The sequence below is a fragment of the Ambystoma mexicanum genome, chromosome 1p (assembly GCF_040938575.1).
Source record: "Ambystoma mexicanum isolate Mex_15411 chromosome 1p, UKY_AmexF1_1, whole genome shotgun sequence".
Taxonomy (NCBI): domain Eukaryota; kingdom Metazoa; phylum Chordata; class Amphibia; order Caudata; family Ambystomatidae; genus Ambystoma; species Ambystoma mexicanum.
Window position 1 is genome coordinate 756,009,344 of NC_090921.1, and position 19,007 is coordinate 756,028,350.

The 19,007-nt window shown below is 47.1% G+C and overlaps 1 protein-coding gene across 1 annotated transcript in view; it reads left to right on the forward strand.

Moving 5' to 3' along the window:
- The first annotated feature begins 5,167 nt into the window (after positions 1-5,167).
- The window catches only part of OAZ3 (ornithine decarboxylase antizyme 3), a 179,495-nt gene continuing 165,655 nt past the window's right edge, over positions 5,168-19,007 (forward strand). Inside the window, exon 1 of the mRNA XM_069626441.1 lies at positions 5,168-5,321. Within this exon, the coding sequence (XP_069482542.1) occupies positions 5,168-5,321 (154 nt within the window). The remainder of the gene's footprint in view (positions 5,322-19,007) is intronic.

Sequence of the window (19,007 nt, forward strand, 5' to 3'; positions counted from 1 at the left end):
GTACAAGGCTATCTTGTAGGATTCTCCCTTGAGATTCAAGCCTTGGATTAATGGGGTGCTCCGGATCCTGCTGGCCAGGGGTTCCATAGAGAGGGCGAAGATGAGCGGGGAGAAGGGACACCCCTGCCTGGTCCCCCTCGTGATGTTTATTTTCCTGGAATAGGCTCCATTCAATCTCAGATAGGTGGACGGGTGCTGGTAGTTGTCGAGGGCACATTTTCTGAAGTTCGGGCTGAACCCATAATGGCGGAGGGTTTCGGCTATGTAGCCCCAGTCCAGCAAGTCGAATGCTTTGTGAGCATCCAGTGAGAGAACCATCAGGGGGGAGCCCGTTCTGTGCGCTGACTCGATGGTATCGATCATTCTTCTGATGTTGTCCTGCGTGTTGCGCCCCGGGCTAAACCCGGCTTGGTCCGGGTGGATAATGTCTGGGAGAATGGGGGCCAGTCTGTTGGCCAGAATTTTGGCGTCATTGTTCAGCAGCGTGATAGGCCTGTAAGACGCGTAGAGTGTGCAGTCTTTATTCGGTTTTAAGATGAGAAAAGTGGAGGATTCCTCCATAGAAGGCATAATGGCTCCGGACGTTAGGAAGGAGTCGAACAGGACAGCCAGCTGCGGGGCCAGCATGTGGGCACATTTCTTGTAAAATCTTGTTGTTAGCCCATCTGGCCCAGGGGACGTGTTCTTCAGACCACGGATCGTATCGTAAACTTCCTCCATTGATATTGGCTGCTCTAAGGCCTCCAGCGCCGGGTGCAACGGGAGCTTCCGGGTGGCTGCTAGGAAACTGGCTCTGGCCGATGCGGCCGAGGGGGGACCAGCCATAATGCCTTCGTGGTGCTGTGTCATAAGGTCAAGCTTCTCTGCCTCCAGCTAGTGCAGAGCACCAGTGTGGTCTGCTAGGCACTGGATGAAGTTCCTTGTTTGAGTTTTCTTCAATTTATGCGCTAAAAGGCGATTTGCCTTATTGCTGTTAAGGTAATAAAATTGTTTGGTACTGCAGGGCTCTGGTCGCCCGGTCTGCTTGGTGCATTTCGAGTTCAGCCTTGGCTTGCTTGACAGCACGGCCAATGGCTTTGGCCGGATGCTTTTTGAAGCTGCCTTCCAGCTCTATTACTTTCCTCTCCAGGTTGGTTTGGTGTAGTTGGTTCAAACGGCGGAGCCTTGCTGTGGCATTCATGGTCACCCCACGGATCACCGGCTTCATTGCGTCCCACGTGGTCGCTCGGGAGACGTCCGAGGTGGCGTTCTCCTGGAAGTAGTTCACCAGCGATTCCTCTATTTCGGCCTTGATGGCTGTGTCCGTGAGGATGTGGTCTTGGAATCTCCAGGGCCTGAGGTGCGGTTCCGGGAGCCCCTGAGTGCGGAGGATCAAGGTCACTGGCACGTGGTCCGAGATGGTGATGTGTCTTATGTCGATACTCTCAATCCAGAGGGCCAAAGAGCTGGAGGCCAGTATCAGGTCAATCCTCGAGTAGCCCCTGTGTACGTGTGACAGGTATGTGTAGTCCCTTGCACCCTGGTTGAGGAATCTCCAGATTTCAAGGGTTTCTGTCTCCCCTAGGAATTCGGCCAGGGCTAGGGCGTTAATGAAGTCCTCTCTCGAGGGTGGGAGGGTTTTGTTCAGGTTGGGGTCTGGTGGCAGGTTGAAATCCCCCCCGATGAGCAATTGACCTCTGGCAAAGGCTGCTATGTTCGGCAGGAGCCTGCGAAGGAACAGGCTTTGGTCCTTGTTGGGGCTGTAGATGGCGACCAGGGTTATCGGAAGCTCGACCAGTAGGCCTCTGAGGAGCAGGAATTTGCCCTCCGGGTCCTTTGTAATTGAGAGTTGAGTTAAGGGCAGATTCCCACTGATGAGGATAGCGACTCCTCTTTTTTTTTTGTTTCGCTGAGGTGAAAAATCATCTAGGGTAGCTTCGGAAGTTGATGCGCTTCTCATCAGGCTCTACGAGGTGTGTTTCCTGAAGGAAAACAATGTCCGACCCCAGGCGGGCTAATTTTTGCTCCACAAGTTTCCGTTTCCTAGGTGCATTAAGGCCCCAGACGTTCCAGGTTGTCACTTTAATGATTTGTTCTGGGGTCCCCATCTGAGGCATCCGTGGAGAAGAGTTCTGTCGCCTTCTGCCACGTCGAGTTCCCCTGACCCTTTTTGAATAGTACAGTGTGAGGCAACGGAACCTCCTTTGTAACCGGTGAAACTGATAAGGGGTGTTACGCGGAGTGACTCCTAGGAGTGCCCCTCCAGCTGGCCAACGGGCCTCCTGGGGGGCTTAGGGGCCTCCATGGTCAGAGAGATTTACGAGGCCTGAGGAGTTAGGCCGTTCCAGATGGGCCAGCACCCATGGGTGCCGAGAAATCCGGGCTCCGGACCGCTAGGCTCCTGTATATGATCTCCAGCAGAAACAAGGGCCCGGGACGTGAGGGGGGTTGCAGGCCGGTGGGCTGCCCGATCTGGAATGACAGATCATGAACTTAGCCGTTGTTCTTCTTCTTATTTTTGGTCAGGGGCCCGCGCGGTCTGCATCATCTCTCGACTCGGGTCCAGGACTTTAGGGACTCCCGCGGGCCCCCATCTGAGGAGCAGGGAGGATCATTCACTGTGCCAGGCGACTACTCTGGGTTCATGAAGTCCGCTGCTTCTCTGGAGGTGAGGATGTGTCAGGTTTTGCCCTCCCGCGTGAAGGAGAGGGAGGTGGGGAACCCCCAGCGGTATTTGATCTTCCTCTCACGGAGCCAGTCAGCCAGAGGTTTTAGGGCTTTTTTCTTTGTCAAGGTGACAGCCGCTAAGTCCCAGTATAGGTAGATAACTGCATCCCGGAAGAGTATTTGGGGGGTTTTTCTAGCCTCGCGCACGATTTCTTCTTTGGTTTTAAAGAAATGCACCCTCACTAGGACATCTGGGGGGGGAGGCGTTACTTTGCCTGGCCCTGGTCCTATGGACTCTGTCGAGCTCCAGGGGGGCCCCATCTGGAAGGGTCAGGATGAAGCGTAGGAGGTCGTTGACGTAGGGCCCCAGCTCTGCATCGGAGATTGTGGGGGTATCCTCCTCAGGCGGATGTTGTTGCGTCTGGATCTGTTCTCGGAGTCCTCCTGTTTCAACTCCAGGGCCTCGCACCTGGCCTCAAGTGCTGCAATCCGGTCCACTGACTCAGGCATTTCAAAGTTTTGCTTGAATAGGGTGGTTTCAATTTCTTCCATTCTTGTCTCAATTTCGCCTAACCTTTTGTCCAGGGTAGAGGTCTTGCCTTTCAGTTCCTCCGTGCCTTTTTGATATTCTCTGGTGATCGCTATGAGGAGGTCCTGAAGGTCGCTTTTTGTTACCCCTTGCGCAGTTTGCTCGGGGCTGTTATCCCCCTGGGGCTCCGGGTTGGGTTCCTCTGGGCGCTCCCCCCGCTTTGGCTTCTCCAATGTGGGTGCCGTGAACATGGCAGAAATGTCTGCTTGCTTCGCGGGTCTGGTGTTCCTAGACATAGTGAGATGTGCACCGCTAGGCCTCTGGAATCAGCCCCACCAGAACGATCGGTAGATGAGGGCTGATGTCCAGGTTTCCGCCCGTGCTGCTAAAGGCGGCGGGGGGTCTGTGGGTTGATGGACCAGGTGGGTGGCACCAAGCCTGATTTGCATATGGTTTTTCCCCTTTTGTAATGGCTTGGCAGGCAAAGAACGATGGTCTGGAGGGTTTCCCAGAGCAACGCCAGAGGTCAAGATTTATTCTAAACCTTCCAGCCATCAACTCTTTTGTTTTGCTATTGTCACCCCGAGTGGAAAGGGTATGCCCAGACGTGGGTCCCTTCCCTGCTGGGCCTAGAGACCCAAGCTACTCCTCACTGATGACGCCCAACAAGGCTGAAACATGTCTGGGGATGCTTGTGGTCTCGTGCAAAAGGGATGTGACCTAGCAGTTCGGGCTGGACTACCACTTTGGGGGTGGTACCAAGCCTGATTTGAATATGGTTTTTCCCCTTTTGTAATGGCTTGGCAGGCACAGAACGATGGTCTGGAGGGTTACCCAGAGCAACGCCAGAGGTCAAGATTTATTCTAAACCTTCCAGCCATCAACTCTTTTGTTTTCCAGGTGGAGTCAGGCCCGTTGGCCTGCGGGGGGTCCCATGATGTTAGTAATGCCGGGGGAGCCCCGGGGTCACGTGCTGTGTCGCTGAGGAGGAGGGCCCCAGAGTGTAGCGCCGTCGGGTCAAGGCAACTGATCCGGCGTCCTTAGGGGCCGGCGGGAGGAGGCCGGGGGGGCCCGCGGGCTGTAGGTGGCAGGTGATATAGGCCCAAGAGTGACCCGTAATATTCAAAGCATCACAGGAGCCAGGGCCGCAAGTCAGCAGGGGATGTCCCCCCGGGTGGCAGGGGGCCACGCCAGGGTAGGTTGCCGTACCCAGTGTCCGGGGGAATCAGTAGATCTTCTTGGTCCCGCGCCCTCTCGGGCAGGACCCCCCAGGTGCTGGTGAAGGAGCTCGGAGGGATCAGAGACCTGGGGGGGGAGAAGAGTGCAAGGGGCCCCCCTCCAAACGCTGTGGTGCCAGATGCCAAGTTCAGTCCCACCTGCCAGGATGGGGGGCAGGATGCAGGTAGCAGGAGCGGGTCTCGGAACACCCTGGAGCAGTTAGATCAGATATGCCCGTTCAGGGGTGGGCAACTTGGACAGCAGCGCAACTCCAGAGCCGCGGGAGCTCGCATGAGGCCCCCCCCCAGCACACCCCTCCACGGACAGGGCCGACGCACCCTCCAGGCTCACCTCACCAGATAACAAGCCGGGCAGAGGGGAGGCGCTCCCCAGTCCAGCGCCAAAATCTTCCCCTCTGGCTGGCTACGATGGGGGAGACATTTGCAGGCTCCTCCCGAGCCGCACACCGCGGACCCACCTCACAGGGTCCAGGAGCCGCTTCCCTCCGCGTCGAGGCACCCCACTCTCGCGGGAGCCAGAGCAGCCCGGAACGGGGAAAACTGATTTAGGGAAGGAGGCTTGCCCCCCGCCTCCCACTCCCCTGTGCCGGCCAGCACCTCCCACGCCGCGCTCCGGGTTCGGCCTGTGAAGGGGGCCAGGCGCCGTGCGGAGGGAGAAGTCGTCGCAGGTCGGGGATGGGGCAGCGACCCAGGAGGGCTCCAGGAAAGCAGGGATCAAAAAGGATCTCGCGGCGGCTGAGGAGCATCAGACGCTATGCAGCGGCCGCCATTTTGGAGCGGCGCCGCAGAGATCTCCCCAGGCACTCAGCAGCTAGCAGCTGCAGCTTATCTTGAGATCCCGTTGTACTCGCCAGCTGCGAGTCGGCCACCACAGGCAGTAACCCCACCGGAGCCGGGGGCACCATCAGGTAAGTTCGCAAAGTCAGCTTCACCGGGTCATTTTCATGCTGGTGTGTGGACGCGGTCAGAAACTCTCAGAGAGCTGGACCAGCCATCTTGGCGCCAAGCCACGCCCCCACTAAATTAACTTTTAAACACAGATGTGCGAGGTGTGCTTCAGAGCTATAAACTTATATGAAGAAGGTCGACTGAGTGTAAACCTTTGAAAAACAATATCCATGTTCCTGTTCAGTGTGCCTTTAACTAATTTCTTTAACTGCTATAGAATGTTCTCCCATGTTGGCCTTCTCATGTTGAGAGCGTCACAAACTGAATCCATGGTCTCCATGGGACCACTGGCTTTGACATGGTTTTCACTGACCTCCGAGTACACTGCCATTGATATGCCAGGTAAGCGGAAACAGTAACACTGTGTGTGCTGCCTTCATTATCCAGGCAGAAAGCATTTCCCATAAGGTTGTCTACATGCAGGAGTCTCAGGTCTGGCTGGTACGAGCGTCTGGCTCTTTCATTTGGGAAAGTGGCTTATCTCGTTTATCTAAAAGGTTCTTGAAAGGGGAGTAGTGTGGCAGGGGTAATAAGCTGAACCTGTCAAGAGGGGATGGGAACTCCACTCAGCCTCGGATGGAAGGCCTACTCGGGTGCCCTGGGGTGGGAGCCTACCATGGTAAAAGCCAGAGCCAGTCCTACCCCAGACAAGGTAGGCAGCAGTTGGGAGGGCCCCAATATCTGTCCCTTCCTATAGTATCAGGATGCTTGCGCACAATGCACCTCCTATAGTATCAGGATGCTTGCGCACAGTGCACCTCCTATAGCATCAGGATGCTTGCGCACAGTGCACCATCTATCACTGCATACCGGTCTTGCCTGATGTTGCCCAGTTTTTCTCTATCTGTTTTAGGAAACTACAAGTCTCTGCATACCTAGCCGCAGAGACCAGCCACACTGGAGCTCTAATGAGTATCTGAGTACCCAAGAACTCAAATTGGAAATACCCTGAAGGAATCCACTACACAATGCAGACCCACAGGCTAGAGCAGAGGCAAGCGAAACACTCCAGACATTGCACTCACCTGTCACAGAACTGTGGGCACCCTAGCCAAATTAACAGGCCTGCGAGGCCCTCACATTAAATGGGACTTAAATAGCATTACTCACCACTGTAAAATCACAGTGGACTCGCACACGAGAAAGGGGTGGGGCTTATACCCCTTTTAATGTTTTTTCTCACTGATTGCACCATCTCACAGGATGTTTGGCCTGGGGAACATGTGGAGGATAGCCAACGGGGGGAGGAAACAAGAAGTTGTGGGTTGTTCGGGTGAGGTCAGAGAAGGCAGAGGCTTGACAATAGGTCAGAAGAAGAAAGGATGGCGTAGAGGAGTGTCAAGGAGGATTATTCCGTCTGTGTGCAAGATGAGGTATTGGTTGGTGAGAGAAAGTGGTACTGGAAGTGAATGGGTGTGTGTTAAAGTGGAGTGGTAGTGGAGAGTAGTGCGTGAGAAGGTGACTGCAATAGTGGAAGAGGGAGTGACTGAGTAAGCAGGTGTGGGCAGATAAGGAGAGTAGTAGTAGTAGTGTGGTGAGGAAAGAGTACTATTGTAGAGATATGAGAGTAGTACTGTGGAGAGGGCAGAGTAGTAGTGGTGTGGGCAGGAGATTACTAGCGGTGTAGAGTGGTAAGAGGAGTAGTGGTTTAAGATCAGAGGGTGCAGTAAAGAAAGAAAAGGGACAACAAAACAGAAGAGGGAGTGGATAGATGGAATATGAGGGAGGAGAGTAGGAAGAGATCAGGGAGAGTGATAGAGAGATAATTGGAGAGCGTAGAAGGACTAGTACTAGTCTGGGGTTGAGGGATGACTGGGCTGGCACAGGACTGCCCATCCCTAGTTTGGAGAGAGAGAGTAACAGCCTTTAGAGCCCATTTCTATTCACCACCATAAAATCCAATGAGCAACTGCATGCAGCAAAGGTAGAGACAGAATTAATTTCCATACAGCTCTGCAGAAATTGACATTGGCCCCAGAGCACAGAAACCTTGCACTTTACACAATGAGCCTTATACAGAAGACTCTATAAGATACCTTTAGTCGGTTACATTAACAATTCATTTTATGACAGAGCATCATCTGACCTTGAGTGCATGATATACAGCACCTTCCGAGGCCTGTACATTTCCACTTGGCTTGGTTGCATAATACAGCGCCCTTGTAGCACTTATTCCGGATCTCAGACGGCTAAGTGCACTTTCATGTAACGATGTGGGACATTTCCCTAGGCGTGCCTGCTCATCGGACAGATGTTTACATCATTCCTGCATGACCAGGTGGGCCCACACATGCCAACCAATCAAATCTCTCACCGCGCCACCTCTGTAATCATGGCTGCGGGCACCTCGTCACTGACCAGTAATGGATTCAGTTCTGTTCTATCCGTGGCTCATGTACATCCGCCATTCAGAAATACAATGCTGCGGCCGTTTCCCCCTTTTCCGCAACGTACAAAATATTAAATATTTGATTTCATCATTACTCTGCTCTATTCAGCTAACTCCACTCGGGTCTCATCATACCTTTATTCCCTTAATCTAACTGTGTACATTGAAAATGTAAGATTGTGTTATGGCATAACTTTAAGAGCATGTGTGCTGTTCAGTTTTTTGTTGAATAGGAACAATGTCATTAAACAAATAGGGACATGTTCATCAAGAATAATCAATCTTCACTATTCTCTGCATTGCAATTAATATCAATTAAATTTTCATCTTCAACATCACCATTAGTATCAGGAATAGTAATCTCTATACTATAAGGTAACATTGAAAGCAACTTCTCATATATGCAAAGACTTCTCGATTTGTGCGACAATAGCATCACTCGCAGATTGGAAATAATGAGTTACACCCTATGATATGATTCCACTAATTAAACAATTTTGCTGCATGGCACTTTACATTTATAATGATACATAGGACCTCTGTTGGACATGCTACATCGAAGTAATTTCTTTAATGATTAAACCTTGCTTCAATAATCTATATCCCCCTTCTTAAAATCTGACAGTGTCTGCGTGTCTAGCAACAGTCTCAACAAATTCTGGAAGCCATAGGATATAATAGAAGACCAGTTAAGCTTAATCTCTTACTTTAGATTAAAGGTATATTTTCACTTAGCAGGCCAAAACATGTTGTGTCTCTCTGTCACGGTTCTCAGAATGAAGCTCACAACAAGTCCTAACCCATCCTTTGGATGCACGTAGTTATTCATGAGAAATGTTCGAGTTCCATTTGGCATCAATCTTTTGGCAGTCCCCTTCCAAAAGTTAGTATGTGGCCTGGTTTTACTTTCTATTGTGAAGGGTCAGAAATGAGGGGCAGACACGAAGTTGTAATGTTTTCAACATCAGGCATTTTATTAACTTAAAGGGGTTGGATAAAGGCCTTTCTGTCCCTATCCTTAAGAGTTTCCCAACCTAGGAAACTAAAGCTAAAGATCAGTCTGTGTCTTGTTGTCAAAATGATATAAACAGTCCTTGTGTTCAAACTATATCTGATCCTCACACTTAAACAAGCAATCAAAGGTGCAAGGTAAATGTTCTGAATTTTACTTAATAAAAAGTATATGGAAATAAAGTATGACAATTCCACAAATAATCCTAAATTTCAGGAGGGGTTTCCTTCCCCTGGACTATTTCAGGTAGGATAACCAGTGTTCTTTAAAGTTTGAGTCGTTAAGAGTAGCTGGAAAGTCTCTTCATAAAGCACTTTCTTAAAGATGGCAAACAGTGTCTTTCTGCAAACAAAAATAGTAGAAGTGTCTTTTCCCACAGCACTGTTTGGAGAATTGCAAAAGAAGTCTTTAAAGGATGAAACACATCTCTTTTACACTACTATTCCAAAGATGGTTTCCTGGTATACTCCCCTGTTAGGAAGTTGTCCTTTTACTCATTAGATCTTCTGATATACTCTCCTGCCAGGGCCAGGTATCTTTCAATATGTTTTTCTTTCATATGCTTTATGGATTATCTGGTATACTGCCCTTCCAGGAATCCTCCCTACTGGAATTTGTAGATCCCCTGGTGCACTCTCATGCCAGGTAAAAGAATTCACTGCCTGATGTGCTTTTTTCACCTGGTCTTTCTATAATGTTCACTTTCTTTCTAAGCATAAGACAGTTACACTCCTTCTCTGCTTATATCTCTTTTACTTCAGGTGCTACTTGTTACAACTTCCCCCATATTAATATCTTGTTTATGAAGGTTTGTTCACGTTCTTTCTGTTAACCTCTTCATTATGTTCCAAGTTTCCCCTAATTGACATTTCATATAAGAAGACTTGTACAATCTTTGACTTTCCAATATATTTGGTCGGTATTCAAATTGACTATTCAATTGTCTGTAGTTTGAAGACACGTCCCGGGACTCCCGACTCACCGGTGTAATGTGTGGCTGCAGTAAAGTTCTTTCTATGGGAAGGCTTCCCCGGTCATGCAGACCCTCTTTTGGTTCACATGTCTGCTTTTCAACTCCTTGCTGATGGAACCAAGGCAGCCCCATAAGACTGAGTCTCTTGTAGCCTTGCGGAAGCGCTCAGCCTTGCAGCAGTTCTCCCGCTGCTCCCTCACCGGTCTCCCATTCCTCTGGTGAAGCAGGCCTCCAAGTGGTTGCCTGCGAGCGCTTTGCTCTCCCAGCACAGCTTGTGTCCGTGTCTCTCCTTCTGCTGTTGGTTACGCTTTGTGCTTCGCCTGCTCTGCAGCACTCTACTCCTCCATTGAAGTTCTTCAGAAGGTTTAAATGCCCTGCACAGCTGATAGTATAACAACTAGTCTGCACGTTGAGTTTGATGCTCCTTCATTCCACATTGACTCCGTTCTCCTCGTCTCAGTACTTGAGGCTTTAGGGGAGTCAGAGTCCATAGGAGTATAACACCTTTTAATGTTGCATTGCTTTACATTTGTGTTTAAATCAGAAACATCAGAGACAGACGATATTATGTTGGTGTTATGCACATATGAAGTGTGAATGGCATTTTATTTAGGATGTTTGATTTAATATCTATAGCCAGCCATTGGTTGGTCTTATCCGCTGCCACAGGTTCAGATGCTACTCCTACACGAATGACACGCAGATTCTGGTCTGTTTAGATCATGACCAGACTGGGGTGTCGTCCTGTCTGAGAGACTGCCTGGGTGCTGTGAGAGAGTGGATGGGCCAAAATATTTTAACTCCTAGTTCAGTTGCTTATGTGTTATCAGTGTATTCCTCGCGCCAAGATACCTCTTGGTGGACGTGCGCGCTACAAGTTTTAATAACATAACATAACAAAAAGGGGTTTAAGGGTTTCACAACTGGAGGGATTTGAATAATGACAACATGCCATCAAGAACATTGGAGTTATAGGGTCTTCTTTACAGAGAAGGGGAGAATACTGCGTCCCTCCTAATGGAATCACCACATCTTCCCGACAGCCATCTCCCCCCATGTGATCCTCCCTCATAATACCACCACCAAAGGCAGGATCAAGTAGCGACTGCCTTTCCCAGGCCACTTGGGAGGAGACTTTAGGCTGGGTTTCAAAGATGACTCCATAGGATTCATCACACTATATACATTGAATCTGTCTTTTCTTTTTTTTTTTAGCCCAATCATTGCCAGGTCCAATCCACAAGTGTTGTTTTATCTCAGGAGCACTCACCACATCATGATTAGTTATTTGTGGAGCTTGCATTTCTTGATGTCAGGATGCACCACCCAATTCCATCTACAGCGAGCCTAGGTTGTTGACGTTATCCAATATTTTGGGACCAATGTTCTTCGAACAGGCCCATATGCATTGCAGGAACACCACACTGTTGGATATCACAATAGCAGTTGGCAAGATTCCACAAGCTCCTACAGGGTCACAATGCTGATAGGACTCCCAAATCTTCAGTCAACGATTCTGGCCAGCATTGGTGTCTGAAGTCATCACGGATCAATCACAGTTGGTTGTTTAGGTAGTCTTGCATTTCAGTGCAGCCAATGTCCCATTCAATCCTTCGACCTGCAATAGTGATGTTAAATATATGATACATGAAATTGGCTTGTGTGATATTGCCTATATCATTGTTGATGTGCACGTCCCCTTGGCTTTCATGTATATTGTTTGATTGCCAACCCATATTAACCCAGTCACTTTTTCCAATTCACCCAGCCGTTCCCTTTGATTGTTTCCCTGATAAATGTTTCATCCTAAGGCTATTGAAAGAATTCCCTCCCACATTTGGCCTTCTAAACGTTTTCTTGTTTTTCTGTTCACCATTAGGATGTCCATTTGTTGCACCAGTCTTATTGCCATTCCTGCCCAACAGTTTGGAAAATGAAATGCTACTTTAAAGTTCAGTACTGCCAGATAAAAGTGCACAGAACAAAGTGTAGTTTTCAGGCTAGTCCATTTTGTAGGAGCAGTTCAATTACTGAGATCTCAGTACCACAGAACTTAGGGTGGTAAAAACAATACCTTCCTTTGGAAGAACTGCTTTTGGAGGGTGATAGGCTATTTGCTAAATGAATGTGCATAGAGTCTTATAGGTAAATTGTCCAAGCAATGTATTTACTCATTCTTCATGCTATAGCAAGGTGATGACAGGTTGTTATAGACTTCAAAGGCGTAATTATAACATTTGCTTTCTGGATAATCTCCCTTATCCATAGTCATACAGAGGCCCAGGGCAATCATATCTAGAGCTTTTTCGGAAAGGTCATTTGGTAATAACCTCACGTTTAACTTATTCATACGACATCACCATGTTCTTTACCTCTCGCATGCTGCTGTTGGTCATCGACTGTATAGCTCGGCAAAGCTGCTTGGCATGTTCTAAAAACTACAGATGAGTTAAACAGCAAGCTGTTACATCAATTCTTAGCTTTGGTCTTGGCTATCTTAATTATTTGGTCTTTCATACCAGTTTTTTTTCACATCTTTTACCTGTGTTGCTTTGCTATGCTTTACATTTTAGCCCACTCTGAGTTAGGTGCTGCCTTCGGTATCCAGTCAAAATCTCGAAAAAAAAAGTCGAATGACAATAATCTCGAAAAATAAATCTCGAAAACAAAAAGTCGAATTCCCTCTTTTTTTAATGATATATTTATTTTGGGGTCCGGGAATAAAAAAAATGGGTAAAACTAAAAAAAAAAAAAAAAAAAAGGGGGGTTGGGGGAAACCCCCCCATTTCGAATAAAAAACGTCATAAAAAAAATGCGACTTTTTTTTCTAGATTTTTTTTTCGAGATTTTGACATTCGACTTTTTTAAATTCGACCTTTTCACTATAAACCGCTGCCTTCCCAATTACCCTGCGCTCCCTATGATTTGGCATCCACTCTGGTAGGACACAGCAAAGAGATGGTACTTGCTCATACATATTCACCAGGGATAAAAGCCAAGTAGTAAGTGAAACCACACTCCTATGAAGCACTTCAGCAATGTAGTCCCTGCCACACCCCTCTACTTCTCATTTTCCACCATAGACATGTTCTAATTTCTGCAGTAGTTACTTCCTCTGTGCTTCTTTTTCCTTGTTGAAACGTCAGTCTTTCATATATAAAATACCTAACAAAATCTCTCTGACTTATGTTGCACATTAACAAAGAAACAACTGTGCCACTAATAAGGATTCTGCACAGCTGGATCTGCAGGTAGTGCATCAGTTGGCGCCAATGCTTGCTTGCAGTGGCTCGCATGGGTCCAGGCAGGGACGTCTCAATTCTGCACAGCTGTTACTAGCAATACCACAAATGGCCAGCCTGCATTGCCCACTTGCCCATAAGCAGTCCTTCTGATGGTGGGTCTTCACAACCATGATACAGTGCTGCTGGTTCCTTTGGGAACGCCACGCACGCCTGCTGATAAACACATTTCACAGCTTTGACTAGCACTTGACAGTATTGCAGTTTCGTGTTGTTCATTAGCTGGACATTGCCTTGGCACAAAGACACTGGTCGAGCCTCTGGTAAACGCATTGGTCTATGAGTGAGAATTTCATAGAGTCTGATTTCTGTAACTTGGTTAGCAGCATCTGGCATGCTTATCAGAGCGAGCAGCATCTGACCACTTCAAACCAGTTCCTGCACATTTTTCTTACATTTGTATTGTCAGGAAACTGTTTTGCCTTTCCACCAACCCTGCTGATTGTGCATGATACAGATAATGGAGCTTCTGCTGAATATTCAGTTCGTTACAGGGCTCTTGTATACATGTTTCTATGCTGCGCAACCCTCAGTCAGTGCAAATACTGACTGGCGCACCACACAGGGGATAAAGTTGTGTATCAGTGCCTTCACAACAACCTATGCGGCGGCCTCACTAGTTGGATACGCCTCTATCCATTTTGAAAACATATCAATAACAACCAGAACATAGCTGTAACCTGCAACCTTAAGCGCATTGTTTTGTGCAAATGGGGTCCATAGGGCTGGGTGCGCTCCCTGTTTCACATTTGTACTATGGGATATATTCTCCTGTTGGCAGATTAAACACTGGTGTTCACCTGGGAAGCCTGCCACCAGCAGCGGCTGATCAGGTAAATGTGGTCTGAGTGGGGAGTACAGCAATTACTGTATTCCAGAATAGCCCTACCACCTTATTTACCTACATATCCTAACACACCGATACTAGCCATTTTTCCATGGTGCTTCCATTTAATGCTATTTCCAGTTTGGACATTTTCTAACTTCCCAGGTGTCTCAAGTCTAGGTGTTTTCCATTTATTGTGGTGTCTCCAATTTCGTTTTTTTTCCCTACCTCCCAAGTCTCGTTTAGAAAGAATTGTGAAGTTTAGCCATTCTTCACTTTTAGATACCCAAAACAAGTAACACACACTTACAACAAACAAACCCAGACAGTGGACCTTACCCATACGGACACAACAAGCCAGTGCACACAACCTTAAATACAAGAAATCTACACATAAAACAAACAGACACACCACAACATAACAAATGGTCACATAGAAAACAACCCAGGCATTGGACCTTACCGGAACTGACACAACAAGCCAGTGCACGCAACCTTCCATCTGCAAGCCCACACGCACAGATGCCAGTTTCTTTTGGTTATAGACCTATCCTATCACTCTTGCCTCACTAACCAACCTCCTCCTCTTTCTTGCAGAGCCATGTGAGCGCCTGCAGACTGCCCCTAGGTGGTACCAGTGTGCAGTATAAATCAACATAATATAACATAACTGGTGACTTAATCAATCTGCCACTTGTGAAAAACCTGGGGCGTACCATTCCTTTTGTGGTTGGGTTACCATCCCCCCTTTTGCAACATCCACCACGCCATGGAGCATACCTACAAACGAAATAAGTGCTTTTGGAACAACTAAATGGCCTTTGCATGATCTCCAATTCTTATCTGTTTTTTCTCAGTATCTGGAGTTGCCTCCTGAATTTCGGCTAACTCTTATATCCTGGTGCAAGGTGGAATAATAGACTGAACTTGTCTTTGTGGAACTAACTTTTTTCTCTTTGTTATCTCATCTGCAGAGGCATTTCTTGTTCTGACGTCTTCTCTCATGGCTTGGTGTGCAAGTCCATTTGGTATCAGTAATTCCTTGGGAAACTTTAATGATTCTTGATGGGCACTCACACGATGTGCATTTTTAATGAGTATGTCTGCAGTATTGAGAATCTCCCCTTTCTTTCCACAGCATCCTGCAATCACGCTCTAGCCCAGAGGCATATTGCTGGTCTGGAGATAGTCACCCTCCTATGCTTTGCTACAGTTCATGAGTGTGTCAATGGAATGAGCTCTGCCATTTGTGCTTATTACACTTCTGGGAGCTGTCACTCCCAAGCACTGCTTTTGCTGTGCATACTACACAACCTGATGTTAGCTCTCCCTGCCCATTCCTCAAACAAGAATCCTCCAAATTGTTCTCCTTCCCAAAGTTTGGTAACAGAACCTCTGATACATCTTGGCATGATTTAGTGAGTTCTGCTGCAGTTAAAAGACAATCATGGGGCTGCCCATCTGTTGGGCATGGTAACAGCAAGACTGGTTTAACACTGAGCAACGTGAGAGGGTCACCCTGACTGAATTCCAGCAGAATGAGTTCATGTTTAGTGAGTCTGAATGCTGGCAGGTGTTGTGTTGCTGTTTTGAGCAACAGTGCCGTTACTGCAAGGGATCATCCTAGCACAATGCTCTCTGAGCTTTGCACTGCCAGCGCGATGGAGGCCACTCATCATAGGCAGGGTATAAACCCTGCCACCACATGATCTAATGCTGCACAATAGTGCATATCCCTCATTTTCATGGCAATACGTCGTACATGGGTTTTGGTAATTGGGCAGCCCGGGTGCAAGCACACTGGCCAAGCCTTGTTTTATTTCTACAAAGGCTTTCTTTTCTTCTGTCGGGCTGAGTCTTGTCCTGTGATCCGCGGAAGCTGCTGACCCCAGGCAGACCACCTAGAGCAATAAGCCCCCAACCGGCCTGAATACACAGCTGGACACGGAACACCCCGGGGGTGGGGGCAGTGGATCAAATAATACAATCAGATTCCTTTCAGCAATCACATGGAAATCTGCAGGATGGGGAAAGAAAGGAAAAAAACACATTTCATTAATTTTTACTCCCTATAATATAATGTTCCTTTTTATATCCTTTAAATATACTTTACAATGTACCTGAATCTCCTCTTCAACTCACCCAGAGGAGCCTTTGTGGAGGACCCGAATGCTCTTCTTAAAATATTGCAGTGCTCTTTCCCTTTGGCTTAACTGAGTTAACGTTCCAAAAACCAGAAACCTTTGCTCATTTATTGTTTTCTCTTTAGTCTCTCTAAAGTTGCCTTATTGCAGAAGAATTCAATACAAGAAACTTAAGGGTTTAATTCTAAATGTGTACTTTAGTGTTATAATAGACCCTGTGAAGTTGCACTTCTTACTATTTTCTTTGCAGCGGATTACAACATTTGATGAGACTAAGCGCTGAAACCATATTTGCCCCTTAGTACTTAGATTGCTACTGGGATAATGTCACAAAGTTCAGGCATCTTGAAGCAGTCACTGCGCTTCCCGCGCTCTTCCTGTCTCCTCTGATGTGAAGGAAAAAAGTTGCTGTGCAAAGAAAAACAAAATGCAGCACTATGGGAAAGTCTTCACACAACAGAACAAAGGGAAAAGATAAACAAACTGCTTTCTGTTCCGCTTCAATTTCCCAACGCGAGCTGCGAGCGGTGAAGCTACGCAGTCACAGAGAATAAACAGAAAGCTTTCTGTAAGAGTAAACCCGGACGCTCCACTGTTCCCAAGCAACGGGACAATGCGCGCTGGGTTTCTCTCAGGAGAGCTAAAAAATGACTGTTCAAGGAAGGAACAGTATATTACACCAAACGCCTTACGAGTTACTTAACAGTTTTAAAACAAACTCAAAAAACCCCAACAATGTTCAGGGAAGTTAAATAAACTTTTGACTCTGCGCCTTACGTGGAACCTCTTCTCCTTCTCTCATCTCTGATTGCCTGTCTGCTATTCAGGAGTGGTGTGCCACTAATGATCTCTGCCTGAATGCCAGCAAGACTGAGATCCTCCTCATCGACACACCCTCACCCTCCTTTCCTGTCACCCTCTGGTCGGCCTACTTTGGCCCTCCCCCTAGCCCCACCTGCAAGGCTAAGAACATCAGGGTCATCTTTGACTCCATGCTTTCCTTTTCTGCCCACATCTCTGATGTCTCTAAAAAGTCAAACTTCCAACTGCACCTCCTCAGAGGTATTCTGCCTTTCTTCTCCTTCCCTCAGAAGCTCACTGTCTCTCAAGCTCTGGTTCTCTCTAGGTTGGATTACTGCAACAGCTTCTTTCTAAATCCACCTGCTTCTACTCTCCACCCTTTGCAACTCATCCAGAACAAGAATGCAAGACTTGTCCTTGGCCTCACTCCCTGGGATTGTATCTCCCCAGCCCTGAAATCTATTCATTGGCTCCCAGTGGCTGCAAGGATTATATTCAAGATCCTTTGCATTGTCCACAAGGCTTTCTGGGGCTTGGGTCCAAAATACCTTCAACTCTCCCTCCGTAAACACCTTCCCTCTCAAGCTCTTCGCTCCTCCAACTCCCTCAAGGTTAATCATTTCTCAAACAAGCTGGGGATAGATCTCTGTCTTTGGCTGAGGCCTCCCTCTGGAACAGCCTCCCTGCCACTCTTTGATTCCTGTAAATGGCTGTTACAGAAGTTCCAATCCTGCTCTCCTGTCACCTGCTTAACCTGCTAGGCCTACATAGATAGATAACAGGAGCTCCTGACGTCCTTCTCCACTCAGCTGGGCCGTTGGCAATGAAAGGCAGTTGAAAGAGTCCTGAAACTCACCTTTGTCATTCCACGACCAATCAGGGGCCAGAGTGAAATCCTCCATCTTGGCTCTGAAAATCCCAGTTAAGGCCTAACTCATATTGCACACACTGAAAATAATAACTAGATAAATATATTATTATTTGCTTCTATCAATTCAATGATTTTGCAAAAACAGGACAAACAAGTCTATCAAAATTTCTTTTCTGTTCTTTCTTCGCAAGCTTAATTCGACTTGAAGTTAGAGTTTGGGCTTTGCAGTTACCCTTTTGAACTTAAAAGTTTGATTGGATTTCTTGCTCGACTTGCACCTTTCGGTAAACTGGAATTTGCTCCTTCTGGCCCCTCTGATTTGCATAGACAAGACTCTAAGGCATTCTTTAATATTTTCGAAGTTGCCAAAGCCCAAGTTGTCCTCGATCCACTCATCAGTCGATTCCACCAGGTTTTTTCTTCATACAAGGAGTCACTGTCTATTAGTGGTCTCAAGTAAGCTCTTCTCCACTTTATTGTTTCGGGGCAATACAGAAGAAGATGTTTTATGGTTTCTGGCTCACGAGTCGTTCCACACAATCGACAGAGGTTTGTTTGAGATTGGCCTCTAATAGCCCTTATTTCATTTGTCGGCAGTAAATTAAGACAAGAACGCAAGAAGACGGATCTTAACAACTTGTCTGGAAATCTCTTCAGAACTTCGTTCGGTGTATGTAGTTTTTTTGGATCAAAGTTCATGTGGCAGATGAGTTTGTTTTTTCCAGCCAGAGTTAGATGCTAGATAAATATATCTTTTTAACCCCTTTATGCTGTCAAATATATTTGTGAGGAATCTCATAAATGCTAACTAGAATTGGATTTAGGGAAAACCTGACATCCTCTTCTGACCTTTGTAATGATTCTGATGTTTGTAAATGAATCATTTCTTGTAATGGACTCACTATCATGGTGTAACCTAGTATCCTGATGTCCCCAGAAATGGCCTCTTCTCACTAATCGCAGTTTGCTTGGCCAATTTCAAAATGGCTTCCATTCCTTCTGATATGTCATGCCATAAATAATGTAACATTTCTTTGGATAGCTGGAATGTTTGTTTCGATCCTTAGTGCATCTTCTCTGTCAATGTGATTAACAATACTAATGTGAGTTGCTTAAATACATGTATAAGAAAGCATAGTGATCAGTGGATCGTCCACGTAATGCAACAACATAGAACGTCCCAGTAAACGAATATCCCCCATATCTGTTTTTCAAAATTTGAGGGAAAAGGATTGTGCTCCCAGTGTACCCCTGTGGGTGACAATATTTACCTCTGGATTTTGTGTTCTGCCTGTGACCGACTCTGCCCAATCCCCTCTTTTGGTTGT